At 34.9% G+C, this 21,869-nt stretch overlaps 1 protein-coding gene across 1 annotated transcript; it reads right to left on the reverse strand.

Annotated features, from left to right (window-relative positions):
• Positions 1 to 11,319: 11,319 nt before the first annotated feature.
• LOC122294646 (centromere protein C-like) lies at positions 11,320 to 12,264 on the reverse strand. Its single transcript, XM_043103547.1, has 2 exons — positions 11,557 to 12,264; positions 11,320 to 11,472 (listed from the first exon to the last, which is right to left on the reverse strand). Exons 1-2 carry the CDS (start codon positions 12,229 to 12,231, stop codon positions 11,320 to 11,322), a joined length of 828 nt encoding a protein of 275 aa, XP_042959481.1. The 5' UTR covers positions 12,232 to 12,264.
• Between the last annotated feature and the right edge of the window lie 9,605 nt (positions 12,265 to 21,869).

Below are 21,869 nucleotides of genomic sequence, written 5' to 3' on the forward strand. Positions count from 1 at the left end.
CTTTGCCTCATTCTCTCTTGCTGTCATCAGTCGTGGGGCCTCATTCATGTCAGAGTCAGATACCTTGGAATAACGATGATGAAATGGTACGACTTGTGTAGGTTTTGTTCAGGTAAGATCTGTGCTACGACATTCTGTGTTAGTATCCTTCTTCTGCTACGGCTACTACATTTTGTGCTAGATCTAGCTTTTTTTGTTATTTTGTTAAACGTGGGTATAAAATATATGTTGTTAGTTTGATAGATCTGGGTTTTTTTTAGTTATTTTGCTAGTAAAATGGCCTAGATAATGCGCCCTTTCAACAGAAGATTACAGTTTCTCATTTGGCCTTAGGTCTATTTAAATAAGATGCCATCACCTCGGAAAAAAATAATTGAAAATTTCTAGCCAACTCTGCATATGATAAGATCATGTTTCCGATCTTTCCTGACCTTATGAAAGTCTTGTAGAAGGATCAATATTTTAAGAACAATATAGTATTGTGAGCATATTTGTTTTCAATGACTTTCTGCATTACCCTGTTTGAGCATATAATATAGTGTTTTGTTTACTGCATGGCAATCTCTTTATACCCTCAGATTTGTAGCAGCAGTTGTGTTCCTCATGATTGTGCACATTTATAGAATTTGCATTAGGATTGTGACGAACATATATATATATATATATATATATATATATAGGATTTGTAGCAGCAGTTAATTTCTAATTGTCAATGTTCTTAATACTAATTCAATCGCATTACACATACTAGTTGCTTCGAGGGCTCAAATATTATACATCAAATATTAGGAATTTACCAATGGTATCTGTTGCCCAGATGACTAACACAAGAGAGGGGTGAATTGAGTTGTATTAAAAAAAATAACAATTATAAATCAAATATACAATATAAAATAGAAACAAAATACGAAATAGCATTAAATATAAAGAGTAAGGGTAAGAGAGAAGCAAACTCAGTATGTTAACGAGGTTCGGCCCCACTGCCTACGTCCTCGCCTCAAGCTACCCCTTGAGGATTCCCAAATTCACTATTCAACCTCCTTCAGGTGGAGATAGAAACCTATTACACTTTTGAACAATACCGCTATAAAGGATCCGTGTAGAACATCCTCTACACTTGCAATCACCTTACACGTGGTGATTCAACTATTCCCTGTGTAGAACACTTTCTATACGCACAAGGGTTATACACAGTACCCTTTTACTGATACAAGAGCTGATAGTGGGTAGGTTATCAGAAAACACTCCTCAATGAGTGAAATAAGAACAATACAGCGCAAACTATATCTCTTAAAATGAATAAAGATTAAGGCTCAATGCTTAGAGAAGAGAGAATGAAAGCTTTGAATGAATGTTGTATGCTCTGGATGTTGTAAATGTGAAGCTCTCAAATGATCTATTTATAGGCATATGAGACTTCATATTCAAATTTAAAAAGATTCACATGTCAAAGACAACATCATTTACTTTTTCAAAAAATTCAAATAAAAGGTTCTTATTTTTCAATTGTCAAAGACAACATCATTCATTTTTCAAAAACTTCAAACCTAATCTTTTACTTTTGGCATATGACAAAATGAGCACACTTTACTTTTCAAAAAATTTAAACCTAATCTTTTACTTTTTGCATATGACAAAAGGAGCACACTTTACTTTTCAAAAAATTCAAACCTAATCTTTTACTTTTTGCATATGTCAAAAAAAGCATCAATCACTTTTGAAAATATTCAAATAAAACATGCACATGTGAAAGATGACAATCAATCATCTTTAATATTTTCAAAGTTCAACCATTTAATCAAGGTATGCACATGTGAAAGATGACAATCAATCATCTTTCAAAATTTTCAAATTTAATTTTCAAAATATTCATGCACATGTGGAAAATGTATTTTAATGCTTTATAATAAAATATTAATTTTGAGCCTTAATCCTAATTTCAAATTTTTAAGAGATTTACAACATTACTCTATGACTTTAATGTGAACTTGTTCCTTTCTTGCTCATGCTTGTTTTCTTGATGTGCTTGACTCCATTGTATAGATAACTTGAGCTTGAGACTCCTTTATTTTTTGAATTCATTTGTTATCATCAAAATCCATGTGTAGATATATAATTAAACAAAGCTTGAAACCTTGGGTTTAACAATCTCCCCCTTTTTGATGATAACAAATACTTGATAGAACCTGAAGCCTGTATTAATACTTAAGCTCCCCCTAAGAATGTGCGTTAGTTTTTCAAGCAAAAGTATGAATATAATTCCAATCATATATAACAAATTTAGCAATTCAAACAATGTTAATGTTCTAGTCTAACACTTCTCCCCCTTTTGGCATCATTAAAAAGGACCCGCAACAAATAAATGGACAGAAGAAAAAGGTGCGTTAGTAGACACTATAGATAGTTGAAAAAAAATTGGATCCGTCCGTAACCCGACAAGTGTGGCTGAAGATTTGAAAAAATCGCCTGATGTTGTTGACAAACGAGATTGAAGGCTCCGAGTTTCTAAAAAATGTCATTTTCACCGATTGGGAAAAAAATCACATTGCTCTTTGACTTGGGTGATAGCTCGTCTGGTTCTTTATGCTATCTCTATAAAATCAGTCTTAAAGTTCATCCAATCCGCATCAAGTTTATTTCTCATCTCTATAACTCATCTGCATTCCTTCAACATTCTCGTTTTAAGCCTTCTATTCTTTTCTCAATGGCTCATTCTTCTAACATTTCTCTAGATCTATCCATGAGGCATTTTGCACCTCAATCTCCTGTCCTTTCTGCAGCTGCCATTGGTGCCATGTTGCAGCAAGAAAATAATAATTTGGCTAATAAGTCAAATTCTGATGCTATCTATGACTTGGTGAGTCTTGGGACTCACTACTCTTCCTCTATTGTTGCTTTTTCCCAGCGGCTACAAGTCAGAGATCATGAAGTTGAAAAGCTCAAAGAACAAATTGTTGTACTTCAATGAATTGTTCAAGAGTCTCACACAAGGGAAGAAATCATTCGGCATAAGAATAAACAGTTGAAATCTTTATTAGATTCTTCATTCCGCTTGCCAGTTCCCATGGATAAGAATGACATGATATTATATAAAGAGAATGAGCGTCTCAAACATGGGGCTAAGAATCTCAAGTTTATGTAAAAGTATTTAAAAAATCTATCTCTATTTTTATTGACTCTAGTCTATCTTTTAAGAGATATTCATAGCATGTATCATACCTATTTCTCTTCTGATCATACATAATCTATCTTCTGGTAAAGGTTTTGTGAAAATATCTGCTAACTGATCGTGTGTGTTTGTGAACTCTAGTACTATATCGTCTTTCTGCACATGATCTCGAAGAAAATGATATCTTATTTCAATATGTTTAGTTCTAGAATGTTGTATTGGGTTCTTTGAAAGATTTATAGCACTTGTATTATCACATTTGATTGGAATGTAATTATACATGAGTTTAAAATCTTCAAGTTGTTGCTTCATGTAGAGAACTTGAGTACAACAACTACCCGCAGCAACATATTCTGCCTCAGCAGTAGATAGTGCAATAGAATTTTGTTTTTTACTAAACCAGGAAACTAGTGCATGATCTAAGAAATGGCATGCTCCACTAGTGCTTTTTCGATCTATTTTACCGCCAGCATAATCTGCATCTGTGTAGTTGATTAGATCGAAAGATGTGTGCTTAGGGTACCATAACCCTAGGTTAATTGTACCACTAAGAAATCTAAGAATGCGCTTAACTGCAATTAAATGTGATTCTTTTGGAGATGATTGAAAGCGTGCACATAAGCACACACTAAACATAATATCTGGTCTACTGGCTGTTAAATATAATAAACTACCAATCATACCTCGATATATCTTCGAGTCAACTGGCTTACCGGATTCATCTTTATCAAGTTTAGTTGATGGGCTCATTGGTGTTCCAATTTCCTTAGCACCTTCCATCCCAAACTTCTTCAGTAATTCCTTAATATATTTTGATTGATTGATGAATGTCCCACTTTTTGTTTGCTTAATTTGCAATCCGAGAAAGAATGTAAGTTCTCCCATCATGCTCATCTCAAATTCTTCCTGCATAGTCTTAACAAAAACTTGACACATATTTTCATTAGTAGTACCAAATATTATATCATCAACATAAATCTGAATAAAAAGAATATCATCATTTTCATATTTAATGAAAAGAGTTGTGTCGATTTTTCCTCTTGAAAAACCTTTTTCAATCAAGAAACCACTGAATCTCTCGTACCAAGCTCTAGGAGCTTGTTTAAGTCCATATAGTACTTTTGTGAGTTTGAAAACATGATTTGGGGAAATATGATTTTCAAAACCTGGAGGTTGCTCAACATATACCTCTTCATTTATAAAACCATTTAAGAAAGCACTTTTAACATCCTTTTGAAAAAGTTTGAAATCTTTATAACAAGCATATGCAAATAGCATTCGAATAGCTTCTAATCTTGCGACTGGTGCATATGTCTCATCATAATCGATTCCTTCTTCTTGATTAAAACCTTGGACTACAAGTCGAACCTTATTTCTAGTAATGACTCCGGACTCATCTTTTTTGTTTCTAAAAACCTATTTTGTTCCAATAATAGTATGATTTTTGAGTCTAGGAACAAGTGTCCAAACATCATTTCTTTCAAATTGATTCAACTCTTCTTGCATAGCTAGAATTCAAGATTCATCAAGAAATGCGTCATCAATATTTTTGGGTTCAATCTGAGATAGAAAAGCAGTATGATTGCAAATATTTCTAAGAGATGATCGAGTACTTACATCTTGTGAAGGTTCTCCTAAAATTTGTTTCACTGGAAGATCTTTCACAAATTTTCACTGTTTGGTTGCATCTTGTATTAAATTTTGATGATCTTTCCTGATGGTTCTATGTTGAACTTCTTCTATTGTGTTCTCTTTGTTGAGATTGAGACTTTCCGTATTATTTATACCTCCTGTTTCTTCATCAATAGATTTCTTGGAGAGTGAAAAATTAGATTTATCAAATACTAAATGCATAGATTCTTGTACAGTCAAAGTCTTTTTATTGAATACTCTATAAGCTTTACTATTAGTAGAATACCCAAGAAAAATACCTTCATAAGATTTTGCATCAAACTTGCCTAAATTATCCCTGTCATTCAAAATAAAACATTTGCATCCAAATACATGAAAGTAACCCATGTTGGGCTTTTTCTCATTCCAAAGCTCATAGGGGGTTTTATCTAATTTAGACCTTAGCATAACTCTATTTATAACATAACATGCAGTACTTACCGCTTCGGCCTAAAAGTAACTAGGCAAGTTGTTCTCATTGAGCATTGTTCTTGCCATCTCTTGAAGAGATCTATTTTTCCTCTTTACTACCCCATTTTGTTGAGGAGTTCGAGGAGCAGAAAAATTATATACAAAACCATTTTCATCACAAAATGTTTCTATATTTTTATTAACAAACTCTTTTCCCCTATCACTTCGGATACTTGAAATAGTATAGCCCTTTTCATTTTGAATTCTCTTGCATAACTTGGTAAAGGCATTATGTGCATCATCTTTATGAGTAAGAAAGATGACCCAAGTATATCTAGAGAAATCATCAACAATAACAAATGCATAATATTTTCCTCCTAGACTTGCAACTCTATTTGGTCCAAAACGATCCATGTGTATCAGTTGCAATGGTCTAGTAGTGGAAATACGTTTCTTGGTTTTAAAAGAAGTTTTTGTTTGTTTACCAAATTGGCATGCATCACAAATTTTGTCTTTAAGAAAATTTATTTTTGGTAAACCTCTTACAAGATCATTTTTTGAAAGTTTGGAAATAAGTTCCATGTTGGCATGACCTAATCTTTTATGCCATAGCCAACTAGTTTCATTTTGAGCTAAAAAGCAAATAGTATCTTATGAGGTAATTTCTTCAAAATCGATTGTATAAACATTATTGCTTCTAAAAGCAATAAAACAAATATTATAATCATGATCATTCAAAATAATGCACTTATCCATTTTGAAAGTAACTGTAAATCCTTTATCACATAATTGACTTATGCTCAAAAGATTATGTTTTAGACCTTCAACAAGTAGAACATTTTCAATTATAAGAGAAGATTCATTACCAATTTTACCTATTCCCATGATCTTCCCTTTCAAGTTGTCTCCAAATGTTACGTATCCTTCTTCTTTAGATCTAAGATCAAAAAATTTAGTCTTGTCTCCTGTCATGTGTCTTGAACATTCACTATCTAAAACCATTTGTTTTTGCTTGTGGATGACTTCATGCATACCTATAAAAGCAATTAAAATGATTTTTCTTAGTACCCAAGTTCTTTGGGTCCTTTATTTATTAGTATTAGAAGAAACAAGATTTTTATGTATCCAAATGACCTTAATAGTCATTGTATGATTTCTTCTAATAGGACAAGTATGATAATTATGACCATTTCTATTATAGAAATTGCAAATAACATGTGACATATATGAAAAACTTGAATGATTATAATAATATATCTTTTTGATAAAATTATTTTTATGAAAATAATTTTGAATATTGGTCTTTGATGTAGAAGGATTATTAAAGAAATTTTTATAAGGTTTGTATTTTTGTTTTGGCATATATCCAAAGTCTGCCTTATCAAAAACACATCTTTGACTACCAAAAAGTTTTTCAAAATTTCTTTTTCCATTCGTAAAATTTTCAACAATATTTTCTAAATCAGTTTTCTTCTTATTCAACTCAAGATTTTCATCTTTCAAAATGATACTTTCTTTTCTTAAAATATCAATTTCGTTTGTCAAAGAAAAATTTTTCTTTTTCAAAGCAGTATACTTAATACCCAATTTTTCAAATTCTTCATATACCTCTTCTAAAACATTTTACAATTCTTCATATGAAGGATTTTCAATATTATCAAGATTTGTTACCTCAATGTCATCTTTTGCCATAAGTCAAAGATTTGCTAATTCTCTATTGCTTGCTTTTCTATCTGAGCTACTTGAATCATCATCTCATGTATCTTTCATTGCTTTCTTGCCCTTGTTTCGATCTTTCTTTAGCAGATGACAATCTGGCTTGATACGATCTGGCTTATTGCATTTATGACAAATTAAAATGTCATTTTTACCTGAATCTTTATTAGAAAACTTTTTGAAGGATTTCCTCGGAGGAGTTTTATTTTTCTTTAAGAACTTCTGAATTCTTCCTGTTATCATCGCAACTTCTTCATCTTTGTCTTCATTTTCCTCATCTTCATCACTTTCACTTTCATGAAGAACAGCTTTAAGTGTCAAGCTCTTTTTTGGCTTTCCTTCTTCTTCTCCTCTTTTCAATTTGTACTCATGGGTAATAAATGACCCGATGAGTTCATTCACTTTGAGCTTCTTGAGGTCTCTAGCTTCAAGAATCGCTGTCACTTTTGATTCCCAGCGTTTTAGTAGAGAGTTGAGAACTTTTCTTACTATCTCCACCTTAGAATAAATTTTGCCAAGAGCTGTCAAGCTGTTTATGATGTTAGTAAAACGAGTGTACATACTAGAAATAGATTCATCATCATTCATCTTAAACATTTCATATTCATGAGTAAGAATATAAATTTTTGATTCATTAACTTGCGAAGTTCTTTCATAAGTAACTTCCAAGTTATCCCAAATTTCTATTGCCGTAGCACAAGTCATTATTCTATTAAATTCATTTCTATTGAAAGCATTAAATAATAAATTCATAGCAGTTAAATTCAAAGTATAAAGTCTATCGTCTTCATAATCAAACTCTTCTTCTTCCTTTTTGACCTTTACTCCATCAACCACTTTTATTGGAATATAAGGTACATTTACAATGCATTTTCAGATTTCTCGACCTTGAGCCTGAAGGAATATTCTCATTCTAACCTTCCAGAATGAGTAATTGTCTCTACAAAAGAGTGGAGGTCGACTGCTAGATTGACCTTCACCAAATGAAACTGCAACGTTAGCCATAAGATCTTAACTCAAAAGATAGTTAATCTTATAACAGAGCTCTTAGCTCTGATACCAATTGTTGCCCAGATGACTAACACAAGAGCGGGGGTGAATTGAGTTGTATTAAAAAAAATAACAATTATAAATCAAATATACAATATAAAATATAAACAAAATACGAAATAGAAACCTACGTCCTCGCCTGCCTACGTCCTCGCCTCAAGCTACCCCTTGAGAATTCTCAAATTCACTATTCAACCTCCTTCAGGTGGAGATAGAAACATATTACACCTTTGAACAACACCGCTACAAATGATCCGTGTAGAACACCCTCTACACTTGCAATCACCTTACAGTGGTGATTCAACTATTCCTTGTGTAGAACACTTTCTACACGCACAAAGGTTATACACACCCTTTTACTGATACAAGAGCTGATAGTGAGTAGGTTATCAGAAAACACTCCTCAATGAGTGAAATAAAAACAATACAGCGCAAACTATATCTCTCAAAATGAATAAAGATTAAGGCTCAATGCTTAGAGAAGAGAGAATGAAATCTTTGAATGAATGTTGTATGCTCTGGATGTTGTAAATGTGAAGCTCTCAAATGATCTATTTATAGGCATATGAGATTTCATATTCAAATTTAGAAATATTCACATGTCAAAGACAACATCATTTACTTTTTCAAAAAATTCAAATAAAAGGTTCTTTTTTTTCAATTGTCAAAGACAACATCATTCATTTTTCAAAAACTTCAAACCTAATCTTTTACTTTTGGCATATGACAAAATGAGCACACTTTACTTTTCAAAAAATTCAAACCTAATCTTTTACTTTTTGCATATGACAAAAGGAGCACACTTTACTTTTCAAAAAATTCAAAACTAATCTTTTACTTTTTGCATATGTCAAAAAAAGTATTAATCACTTTTGAAAATATTCAAATAAAACATGCACATGTGAAATATGACAATCAATCATCTTTAATATTTTCAAAGTTCAACCCTTTAATCAAGGTATGCACATGTGAAAGATAACAATCAATCATCTTTCAAAATTTTCAAATTTAATTTTCAAAATATTCATGCACATGTGAAAAATATATTTTAATGCTTTATGATAAAATATTAATTTTGAGCCTTAATCCTAATTTCAAATTTTTAAGAGATTTACAACATTACTCTATGACTTTAATGTGAACTTGTTCCCTTCTTGCTCATGCTTGTTTCCTTGATGTGCTTGACTCTATTGTGTAGATAACTTGGGCTTGAGACTCCTTTATTCTTTGAATTCATTTGTTATCATCAAAATCCATGTGTAGATATATAATTAAACAAAGCTTGAAACCTTAGGTTCAACAGTATCTTAGCTATCTATAAATCAAATTTGTTTTGTTGATTAAATTGGGGAATACTTGGCCTCTCTTTCTTCTTGTTTGACTATATATTTATACAACACTACCATGTACGGATTGCTTAGAGGCACCTTTGATTCCTACTCTGTAATAATATTGGGCAGTATATATTATTACTCTATTTTCAATGCAACTTTGATTCCTACTATGTTTTCTAAATCACTCTCTCAACCTCACCGTTGTAGAGAGAGACCCTTTCATGTATATGAAATTATCTCATATTTTTTCAATCATAAAAGTTCAATTATGTTAAGGAATTGATGGGTTCTGTGTTTTACTGCAGCTAATATGGAAAAAAGCTTTCCTGTAGGTGGGTGTTTCCCTGTTTTGGGATCCATGGGGAAGGTTTGCCATGGCCTAAGGTGACCCAAGGCTTGTTTGTTGGGATTTTCTTGTATAGGAGCATTCCATCTAGCCTAGAATTCTAGGGAACTATGTTCTTGGTGAGCCAATAAGGGATTCATTGCAAACCCTACAAGTAGGGGTGTGCAAATTTCTAAAAATTTCGACTCCGGCCGAATTCCGTTCCGACGCCGACTCCATCGGAGTCGGAATTTTCGGAACACGGAGTCGGAATCGGAGGCACTCCGAAAATGGGGTCGGAGGTCGGAGTCGGAGTCGGAGCCCATGTTTACTCCGAACTCCGAACTCCAACTTTAAAAAAATTAAAAAACAAAGATTCAAAACGACGTCGTTTTGAATCTTTGTTCCCCCCCCTTAACTTAAACGACGACGTTCCTTGAAATAGGAACGACATCGTTTGGTTCCTAATTTTAAACCTATGCTGCGGCCATCCCTTTCTTCTTCATTTCGTCTATCCCGAATCCCCAATCCCCAATCCCTTGCTCAGCGACTCAGCCGCCGGCTGCCCCTTTCTTCTTCCCCATTCTTCTTCATTTCGTCTTCCAATTCCTAATTTCCCTTCATTTGTTCTTCGTGCTGCCTTCGAAAGAATCGAATCTGTGCCGCTGCCACTGCCCACGGCGCCGTCTTCAGCGAGCTTAACTGTGCCGCTGCCCACGCCCCACGGCGCCACGCCTCACTCGAGTCACTCCTTAGTACTAAATACCAGTAAGCATATTTGATAGTGAAGATAGATTGGCTTGAATAGAATATATATAATCTTCTTTTTTAATCTTCTTTTTTTTTTTTAAATAGATTGGCTAGAATATGAATATATACATGTCTGTATAAAAGAATGGATGAAAGAAAATGAATAGGGAAAAATGGTAAGCTCTTTATGCTGTTCTGGGATGTTGTTTGAGGCTCTGTAGAGTCCATGTACTGCAGAGTCTTCAATGACAAGAGGACTTGATTGATCTGATAGAGAAGATGACAAAAGGCACAGATAAGTTGAAACCATCTAAAGCACAAAACATAGAATTCTAGTGGACAGGAAACTGAAATTATAGCTGCCTTACAAAATTTAGGATTCAAATTCATCAAGAATGGAAACTTTGCCACAGAAAAAAAAAAAAACAGAAAAAAGAAAAAAAAAAAGCTTATGACACAAAATAGTTCATTGATAATGTGTTAAAGTACCTATTTGCCAGTTCCATTTACCTTGTCTTGGTTGAACTAGTTGATTATGGATACAGATAATCAACATGAATTTGTAACACCCACTTTGGAGGGAACAAACAACCTTTTGAAAATCTAAATGGTTCACATGAAATCCATCATGATCTGAGTCTCTCGCATCTATCAGAGGATTAGGAAGTCACAATATATCATATGGTCAAGTTTATCTCTTCAGGACCTCCTTGATTATGCTATGGATTAAGAATCTAGCTTAGAGGTTCATTGCATTGCTTCTAATAGTCTAGACAGTGCTTTGTCCTCTTTTCTACAGAGAACCAAGCAATGATCAAAATCAACTCCTGCATCCATTACTAGATGAACCGTACTAATTTAACCTAAAAATCCAAAATTTAGTCATCGGCCTCTCACAAGTATTTATCATAACGCGAAAACAGATAAATGTAATCATAAACAATGGAGTCTGAATGTAGTTTGAGTTTTTCCTCACTTGAGTCAGCCATGATACGATTGGGCGTTTGAGAAGCCACTGCTTCCACAGTTCCTAGCATGTCTTCCACCTGAATTATGTCACGGTAAAAATACATGGCATTCAAATTAAAAAAAATCACAATTGAAAAAAAAAAAAAACAAAAAAGATTTACCTTTTCCTCCAAGTTATTGGATCCATTTGAGTGCGGATAAATATTAGCATCATGCTCACTGAATTGCTCATCGATAACTTCATTATCCATATTAGTGCCTCCAACGTTATCCAAATTGCCAACACAATTTCCACTTGAACTGATATCAACTCCAACAGAAAGTCTCCTTGACTTACCTTGCACAACTGTTTGAGATGTACAAGTAAAATCTCCACTAGCCACCTCAGGTGAACCTGTTTTAGCAGTTGCAATGTCAACTTCCCCAAAATCAGGAACTGAAAATGGATCACTTGAGGGCTTCGACTGCAAAAGTCGTCTCTGTAATAATGATAATGGAGCAAATGGACTTCTTGGGGGTGTCGGTGAAGCTAGGTGATGAACAGAGCTTTCTGCCTCATGTATCATCTTCACGGGTGTTTCACTGCTAATTCGTTTTAACAGATTACCTATATCCATTAGAGCATTCCGAGGCTTTGGCATGTTTTTCCTTGAAGATTTCGCATTGATCTTTTGAAAACCTCTCAAGTCTGGGAGAGTTAACTTCTCTAGATCAATGGGTTTGATCTGCAAGCGCTTCTGTAAAAGACTGACTGCTGCATCCCCTTCCAGATCTTCAAAATTACCAGATAGCAATTCATCCAAGATTTGACTAACTTTGTTCTCTGGCTCATCCATTGTTTCCAATATGTAAGCTCTTAATGGGGTGGGAACTTGTCTTCACCTATCTGTTTCCAGCATTCTTGTACTGGTCATGTGATCTCAGTGCAGTTAGTGGATCTCTTTTAGTATTCTTATTTTTGATCTGGCAGTGTGCGATGGTACATGCTTGATATATTAAATCTAAGGCCAAAAGATATAATTGATTCATAGATTTGATCTTGGTTTTATTATGTTCCTGATCATTAAAAATTTTCTACTTTTTTCTCCTTACTGTAGGGTTAGCAATCAGAGGAAAGATATCGTTGGTCTTCTTTTTTCTTTTCTTATTTATTTTTTTTTTCCTCTCAAGGTTGGGTTCCCTCTATAGTGATGTGTTGAACTTTATTTCAGTTTGATGCACTATTGATTGAAGTGCACCATTGAGTGATCTAAGCGCCACAACTTTGCATTGTTGCTGCTGTATGATGACTTTTGTATTGTTTTCTTTTCTTATCCTTTTGTAATGATAGTTGTCAATTTCAAGTTGCTTTACAGTAGCATACCACGTGCTGTATACATTTTAACAGAAGAATGTATTGCTTTAAAAGATCAATATCAGTAAAAGTTAGTAAGGCATGCAAATACATTAAATGAACTCTCAGAGCTTGTTCTGAAATTGGAAAAAGTTTGGCTCTTACTATCAAAAGTGAACCTTATACATTCTGAACCCCCATGCAATAACAGAAGTTGTAACCATCTAAGAGCCCAGATTAAGTTCCCATAGGAATTTAATTAACATAGGAATTTAAACAAACTATTGATAAGTACAGATATGATATAATCTTTTAGTTTAACTCTGAAAAGTACTTGAACTTCTAAGTTATAGTTGATTGAGATTTGAGACCTCTTGCAACCTCCACAAAATCGACTGAGTGCTTTAGATCTATTGTATGCTTGTGCCTTCAAGTTTGTTATTTTTCTATTTATATTAACTATTTATTTTATTTTATTTATGATAGATATGGAGGCTTCACCTAGTGGAAGGTCAGAAGGGAATCCAAGCACCACAATCCCGTCACTGACACCGAGATCTAGACCTACTTCTAGAGCAGCTACTTCTTGTGCAAGTAGCCGATTCCCAATGCCAGTAGACATAGAAGATGAGGATGAGTTTAATGAGGATGAGGAGATGGGTATTGGGGATCTACCACCTCCATCTACAACTCCATCTCAACCACGAAATACTAGAAAAAGGTCTTGGACATGGGAGCATTTTACCAGGATTCCTGGTAATCCTGAGAACCCACAGGCGAGCTGCCACCACTGTGGGCAACTCTGCAAATGCCATTCAAAGAAGCAAGGCACCGCTGTCTTAATAGCCCATCTCCAAGGTTGCCAGCGATATAAAATGTCGAAGGGCCAGAGAGTGTCATTTACGACTGACACGTGGACTTCCATACAGAACATTTCCTACATGTGTATCACAGCGCACTACATTGATAGTGAATGGAATTTGAGAAAATAGATTATTGGGTTCAAAGAAATTATTGATCATAAGGGAGCATCAATTGGGGCACTGATGGATGATTGTTTAAAGGATTGGGGAATTCAAAAGGTTTTATGTATTTCAGTTGACAATGCCGGTGCCAATGACACCGCAATTGAATGGTTCAAGCGGAATACGAGTATGAAAGCTGATGTCATCCGCAACCACGAATTTATTCATGTTCGATGTTGTGCTCATATCCTCAACCTGATTGTCAGTGAGGGGTTAAAAGAGGTTGATGATTCCATTACCAGAGTCCGCAACATTGTGCGGTATGTGAGGGCTTCCCCTCAAAGGCTGCCAAAGTTCAAAGCAATAGCAAGCCAGCTTGGAATTTCATGTTCTAAGACATTGTGTTTGGATGTTCCAACTCGATGGAACTCAACATACCTTATGTTGGATGTGGCACAAAAGTTCCAAGCTGCATTTGAGCGGATGGAGGTCAAGGATGGGGCACTTAAGTATGCTTTGCTGGAGCCTGCAGGAAAGGGGCTTGGTGCGCCAGACACACATGATTGGACTAGTGTGGGGCACTTTGTGAGATTTTTACAAGTTTTTTATGATATGACTATGAGGATATCTGGATCCGCATATACAACTGCAAACTTATTCTTCAGCGAGCTCTCAGAGCTTCACTACCACTTGCAAGAAGGTTGTACGGGTTCATGTGGATTATTATCTGGTATGGCTATGAGGATGCAGGCCAAATATGATAAATATTGGGGGGATGTTGAGAAAATAAATAGATTACTTTTTGTGGCTGTGATCCTTGACCCCCGATATAAGTTGGCCTTGATAGAATTTTGGGCAAATTCCACAATGGGGGCAGTGAAGGCTGCACGGTTTATTACAGCGCTTAAAAGGGATCTTGATGACTTATATTCTCACTACAACAATATTGGTCAGCCTTCATCCGCAGCGGGCACCTCACACTCGAGGCCGACACCTCTATTCGATGACCGTAGCTCAGATGACTCATTAAATCCACCTCGTCGAGGTTATAATATTGTGAATCAGTATCATCAGCTCATTGCAACGAGGAATATTATGCAGTGTACTTCTGAGATTGAACGATATTTTATGGAAGAGGTCGAGGCACCTAGCGAGTCATTTCAGCTTCTAACTTGGTGGAAGGTTAATTCCACCAAGTATCAGATCCTTTCTCGTATTGCCCGAGATGTGATGGCCATTCCAATCACTACGGTTGCCTCTGAGTCAGCATTTAGCACTGGAGGTCGAGTATTGGATTCTTACCGGAGTTCATTGTCACCGTCAACTGTGGAGGCCCTCGTTTGCACACAGAATTGGTTGAGTGATACGCCCATTGGACTAGATACCATTGGCTTTGATGCTGATAGCTATAAGCTTGAATCGGGTAACTTTGTTCGAGTATTTCAATTCTTTTATTTAATTCTTTTTATAATTTCATAAATCTATTAACCTTATACTTTTTATGATTTCATAGATATAATTATGAACCCTAGCATACTTGCCGATGACTGATACTTGGAGTGGCTAAGTTGATAAACTCACAATTAAAAAATGGAAGGTGAGAAATGATAATCATTTTTTTCTGAATCATTTTTTTTCTGAATTATTTTTTTTCCTTTTATTGATTGTGACTTTTATTTTAATTTCAGGTATCACCAACGACAAACCACGATGTATTGAAAGATGTTTTGGAGCACCTCTGTATTGGAAGATGTTTTTATTTTGGTATTGGAAGATGTTCAGAATAGCATTTAAACTATTATCAATGTTTTGGACAATTGTATAAGAGTTTCTTAAACATGTAATATGTATTATATGTATATATATCATTTTAAAAAAAAAAAAAAACTCGGAATCGGAATCGGGCGGACGTCGGAGCCCGATTCCGATCAGAAGCCATCGGAACTCCGATCGGAGTCCCGTACTCCGAACTCCGATCGGAAGTTATCGAAACTCCGAACTCCGATCGGAGTCGGACTCCGACTCCTTCTCGGAGCCGGAGTCGGAGTGAACTTCCGGTTCCGACTCCAGTCGGAGTCGGAGGTCGGAATTGGCGATTCCGACTCCGTCGGAGTCGGAGCCCAGCCCTACCTACAAGAACAAGTTGATTTTACATGAACGTAACAAAGTAGTCTTGTTTGGATCATAAAATGCCAGCACTTTCAAGCACACCCAAGTATCATTGTCTACCTTATCAATCTTTCACGTTATCTTGCTATTGAGAAACGACATCACTCACACAGAATAAATGATATGCCTTCGGATTTACACAATACCATTTGCATTTATTAATCATTAGCATGCAAATCAACCCGCTAATTCAAATAAGCATGAACCCTTTGATCGACACGTTTTCAATTTCAAACCTAAGATATATTAAAATCAATTACAGTTAGAATAATTAATTCCACTTGCTACCTCAAAGGATCATAAAAATCTACTTCTAAAACAGACTTAAAAAAAAAAAGAAAAAAAAAAAACCCGGTTACCCGGTACCCGGATTTCCTGGTTAATAAAATCCGGATTAAGCCGGGTTTCGGCCCGGAGTCATAACTGGGTATACCCGGGCCGGAACCCGGTCAGGATTTTAAACCCGGGTTCCGGGCCAGGTTAATCGATTACCCGGTCCGGTACCCTGTTGAACACCCCTATGTGATGGCCATATTTTATTATTTAGTATTCTTTATCCGTTTTTTAATGATAATACCTAGTCACGTATTGAATATAAAATTTCCACTCATTTTTTTAACGGTAACATTTTTTATCTTTTCTCTAACAGTAACTTTTTTTGTCTTCTCTCAAACGGTAACATTTTTTGTCCTATATGTGACGGTAACTTTTTCCTCCATAAATACGCATATTGCTAACATTCACACTCTCACAAACTCTTCTTTTATTTGATCTATAAAACCGAAATTCAATAGTCTTCCCTGATCTCCCACTTCTTTCATCAAATGGCTCATACTTTCTTTCGCAAATTGTTGACATACGTATCCTCTGAAGATGATAGCGATGTTGTTCTTAATAAGGAGGCCGATGGACAGTCATCGAGGCATCGTAACAATCGCCAACGTCGTAAGTTTATTCGGCGTGATCATATTCAGGGGCACGAGTGTGATGCCCCCAAATTCCGTTTGGGATCGGACGAACATTTGAAGCATCAGACATACAACACAAGGTTACCTACCCCTGTTCATGACATATAAGATGCAATATTCCTAACATGCATCTAACAATATGCAATATTCGCAGTGGATAAATTTTTTCTTTAGCAATACTATACACCAAATTGAAAATATCCCAAATGCTTAAAACATACTTCATACATAAAAACCCATTGAACAACTAAGATCACAACACTAGTCCAAAATGGTTATGATCCAAAAAGTAATAGAGATGCAACTCCATCGTACAAATAGTAATTTACGTTAACTACTATATTTACATTGATGTCACACCGTCGCTTAGTCAACTGTGTCTAGTTGGTCAGCTCCTGATTCTCTTTCAGGTCCTGTAACAAGATCTACCATTCGGGAGGAATGGTAGTTGGGACTACCACAGTGAGATTTAATTACAAATCTCAGTAAGTTAACCAAAAACTTCCACACCAGCTAATGATGCATGGATGACAGTAAAAGCATGAATGTATAATCAAATTCATAAGTAATTAATACATAACTTGACGTACAACATAGCATAATTGACATAACTTAAATTGAAACATGAACTAAACTTGACTTGATATGAACTTGATCTGAAACTTAACTTAACATGAACTTGTTCTGAAACTTGACTTAACATGAAAAATACATACTCCACAGTTGTTGTGGCCCCATGTACATAGCATAATTGACATAACTTAAATTGAAACGCGAACTGAACTTGATTTGACATGAACTTGATCTGAAACTTGACTTATCATGAACTTGTTCTGAAACTTGACTTAACATGAAAAATACATACTCCACGGTTGTTGTGGCCCCATGTATTCTACGTGTAAATACATACTCCACAGTTGTTGTGGCCCCATGTATTATGCACATCACAATGCAGTTAAATACATACTCCACAGTTGTTGTGGCCCCATGTATTATACACGTCACAATGCAGTTAAATACATACTCCATAGTTGTTGTGGCCCCATGTATTCTACGCGTCACAATGCAGTTAAATACATACTCCACACTTGTTGTAGCCCCATGTATTCTACGTGTCATAATTGTTGTGTCTCACGTAGTGTATGCGTCACAATTGCTGTGACCCCATACTTCGTGTGCCACAGTTGTTGTGGACCCCACGAAACTGAATGTAACTCAAGATGAAACGTGACTGGAATACGAAAGGACTGAAGCCCTGACGTAACATAACGTGACTTGAACATAACTTGAAATACATGACCAACTTGAGATAGAAACATTTCGTAACATGGCATAACATATAATATACAACATATTTAACATGACATACTTGCAACAGTGAATATTATATAACTTGACATACATGTAATAGATGGCATACTTAGCATGATGTACTTGTAATGTACAGCAATACATGACAGAATATATTATGTAACAGATAAAAACTGATGATAGAATAAATTCTATATAACAGACAATTACGTGATGACTTGGCATGGCATGACATATATGATAACACACATATATACACTGTAGTTCCTTTACTTAGCACACATACAAAGTAGACTGCTAGTAAGTTAAAAGCTAACTTACCTCGATCTCTGCGTTTCTTATAAAACCTCAAGCGCGATCACGAGGAACTGTAATTAGTGATTCTAAAAGTTAGCACTAAATCACTAATAATTTGAAATATGGAAGATACTAGCTTAAAGAGTAAAATGGAAATTTTACTCTCTACATGTAAGAAAATGACGGTTTTACCCATAACTTAAGGATTTTGCATACTAATTCCAAAAGTCACCAAAATTTACATGCCTCATATAAATTTTATTCTCAACTCAAATATTAATTTAGAAAAATTTAAAACTAATCACAACTATTAAAACTCCATAGGGCCGAAATTCCTATATGCTATTTCCATTGATTTTTGTTTCTAACTTGTTTTGATTAACCTTTTGATTTATGACTTATAAAGATGTGATCTTCAAACCAAACCATCACATGGTTTAAAAAGATGTCCTAAAACGTACATAAGCTTCTAATTCAAGATCACATGGTTAAAAATTAACCAAAACATAAGTTTAGCCAAGAATATCCACACTTTGGCTTATCTGAATATCTCTTTACATAAAATTTCATATCTTTGAAACTAACATCAAATATCTTTAAAATAATAATATAACATGTATATAAGATGCTTAGGATCCTCCAATAAAATTATCAAAGTCATTGGAATAGGTTTAGACCACCAAAGAGTTAAACTTTCTCAAAACAGAAACTGTTTTTCCTCTTCCAGTTTCTAAGTTTCTAAATCTAAGAAAATATTTCATCAAAACCTTTAATCATGAAAAACTCCTCAACCAATAATCATATACACATTTTAACAATACTCCATAAAATTTTGGACCAATATCTATCAATTAGCTTGGTCAAAAACTCCAAACTATAACATATTCTCCAGTTTATCTTCCAGAATGACCTTTCTATAGTTTACATAATATTTGACTAACTAAATGATATTAAAATGGGACAAATAAGATATCCACATAAACTAGACTAAAAAAGAAACAACTTATATAAAGGAGACTTTATGATAAAATACTTATAAAAGCTTCGAAATAGGCGTTCAAAAGAACACCTAAAAGCTATCCGAGAGAGAGTGTTTGGTATTCTTTCAATGGAAAGTGTATATGAAGATAATTTCATGGGGGAGGTGGTTGGAGATACTTATGGATGAGATATGGAAGAGATGAGGCTGGAGTGAGAGTTGAGTGTAGGTCTCTCTTACCTAGAGTGAGAGTTAAGTGTAGGACTCTCTTACTCGATAATATCTACAAAAATCATCTCAAGATATTTTTTACCCAATAATATCCATGAAATTAGCTTAAGATATTTTTATCCAATAGTATCCACAAAATTAACTTAAGATATTTTTATCCAATAATATCCACAATTTTGAACCGACGTTTCGTCCGAAAATATGAAAAAGTGTTATTGCGCCATAAGACCTTAAATGACCCTCCGAGTCTAATGGTACAAACCATATTACATTTTGACACTTCTAACTATCTCCAATAATCAAAAATACACTTCTGATACCATAGTAAATAATAACACTAACTATGTAGTTAGACTAAAACCTATACGATTAATGGATTCGTGAAAACTTATGGAGTCTTCACGAGGTTCCTAAAGCTAATAGAAATTTCAAAATTGAATTTCTAGCAGGCTGTTACAACGAGCACCTATTTCGCGATTATTTTGCAGAAAATCTAGTATATCCCTCGAATCTATTTTGAAGGAGATTTCAGATGAGCCGTCCCCTATTTCTCCGTATTCTAAATGAGGTAGAGTCTTACGAGCCGTACTTCGTCCAGAGAAGAGATAATGCTAGAAGACTCGGTTTATCTTCTATGCAAAAGATAACTGTAGCACTTAGAATGATGGTGTATGGAGTTACTGGAGATTTTATGGATGAATACATACGTATTGGTGAAAGCACCGCAATGGAGAGCCTAAAAAAATTCTCTTAGACAATAGTAAGTTTCTTTTCATATGAATATCTGCGATTTCTAAATGCCAACGATATTACCCGATTGCTTGCTGTAGCTAAACAACGAGGATTCCCAGGAATGCTAGGAAGCATTGACTGCATGCATTGGAAGAAGAAAAATTGTCCTGCAACCTAGAAATGTATGTACTCTGGCCACATCCGAGATCCCACTATTATTTTAGAAGCAGTTGCTTCATATGATCTCTGGATATGGCATGCATTTTTTGGTATGTCCGGTTTACATAACGACATTAATGTTCTAGAGAGAGATCTTTTATTTTCACGGAGCTTGCCCAAGGGCGTGCTCCTCCAGTCAATTACACAATCAATGGCAATGACTACACTATGGGGTATTACCTTACTGACGGTATTTATCCCAAGTGGTGAATTTTTGTGAAGACGATTTCGTCACCAAGAGGAAATAAGAAGAAAAATTTTGTGAAAGCACAAGAATCCGCAAGAAAAGATGTCGAGCGTGCATTCGGGGTACTTCAACAACGATTTGCTATCATTCATGGACCTTCCCGAATGTTCAAAGTGAAGGAACTAACAAATATAATGAAAGCATGTGTTATTCTACATAATATGATCATTGAAGACGAATGTGATGATAGTGAGAGTCTGAACATTGAGTATGATCAACTTGATGATGATCTTTCGGAATTGTCGCGTAATCATACAACTGAGCTTACGGACTTCATCCAGCGTCATCATCATATTAGAGACAACTCGACATATCATCAGTTTCAAGAAGATCTAATTGAACATCAATGACTATTATATTCCCAACATTAGTCGCGGTCGCGTTATATTCTATTATTTCCACCAATGTTATTTTAAACTATGTTTGAGTTAATCTGTGTTGCATTTGTAATTCCTTAATGTTAGTAGTGACTATATTAATTATAATCAAGTTTGGCCTCGTATTTCTTTGAGTATAATAATGGACTATATTTGAGGTAATTTATCAACATGTCTGAATTTGTTACATTACTTGCACAAAAATATCAATTTATATTATCATCAAAAGTATAAAAAAATATAACTATTACTTTTTACACATATATCATTGTCCGAAACATAAAATATCAAATACAACCATACAAAATCAATCTGGTCCTCGGGCATGACTGTGTCTCATGATGATATCCCTCTGGAGTTGCTCGAAATATAGCCGCTGCATTTCTGGCATGACACTCACGTCCATCACCATAATGCGCTGATCTGATTCCTTCTTTGCAAGCTCCACTTTCTCAACCTCCAACCTCAGTCTTTCATCCTCTTGACGGATTTTACTTGCTCTTTTGCAGCTTCAATTTTAATCTTCTTTGCCTCCAACCTCAGTCTTTCATCTTCAAGACGTATTTTTTTTTCCTATTTCTCCTTATCATACTCCATCTTCTCGGCCTTCAGGCGATAAAACTCTTTCTCCTGAGCGCGTGACTCC

This window comes from Carya illinoinensis, chromosome 14 (genome assembly GCF_018687715.1).
Source record: "Carya illinoinensis cultivar Pawnee chromosome 14, C.illinoinensisPawnee_v1, whole genome shotgun sequence".
NCBI classification, from domain to species: domain Eukaryota; kingdom Viridiplantae; phylum Streptophyta; class Magnoliopsida; order Fagales; family Juglandaceae; genus Carya; species Carya illinoinensis.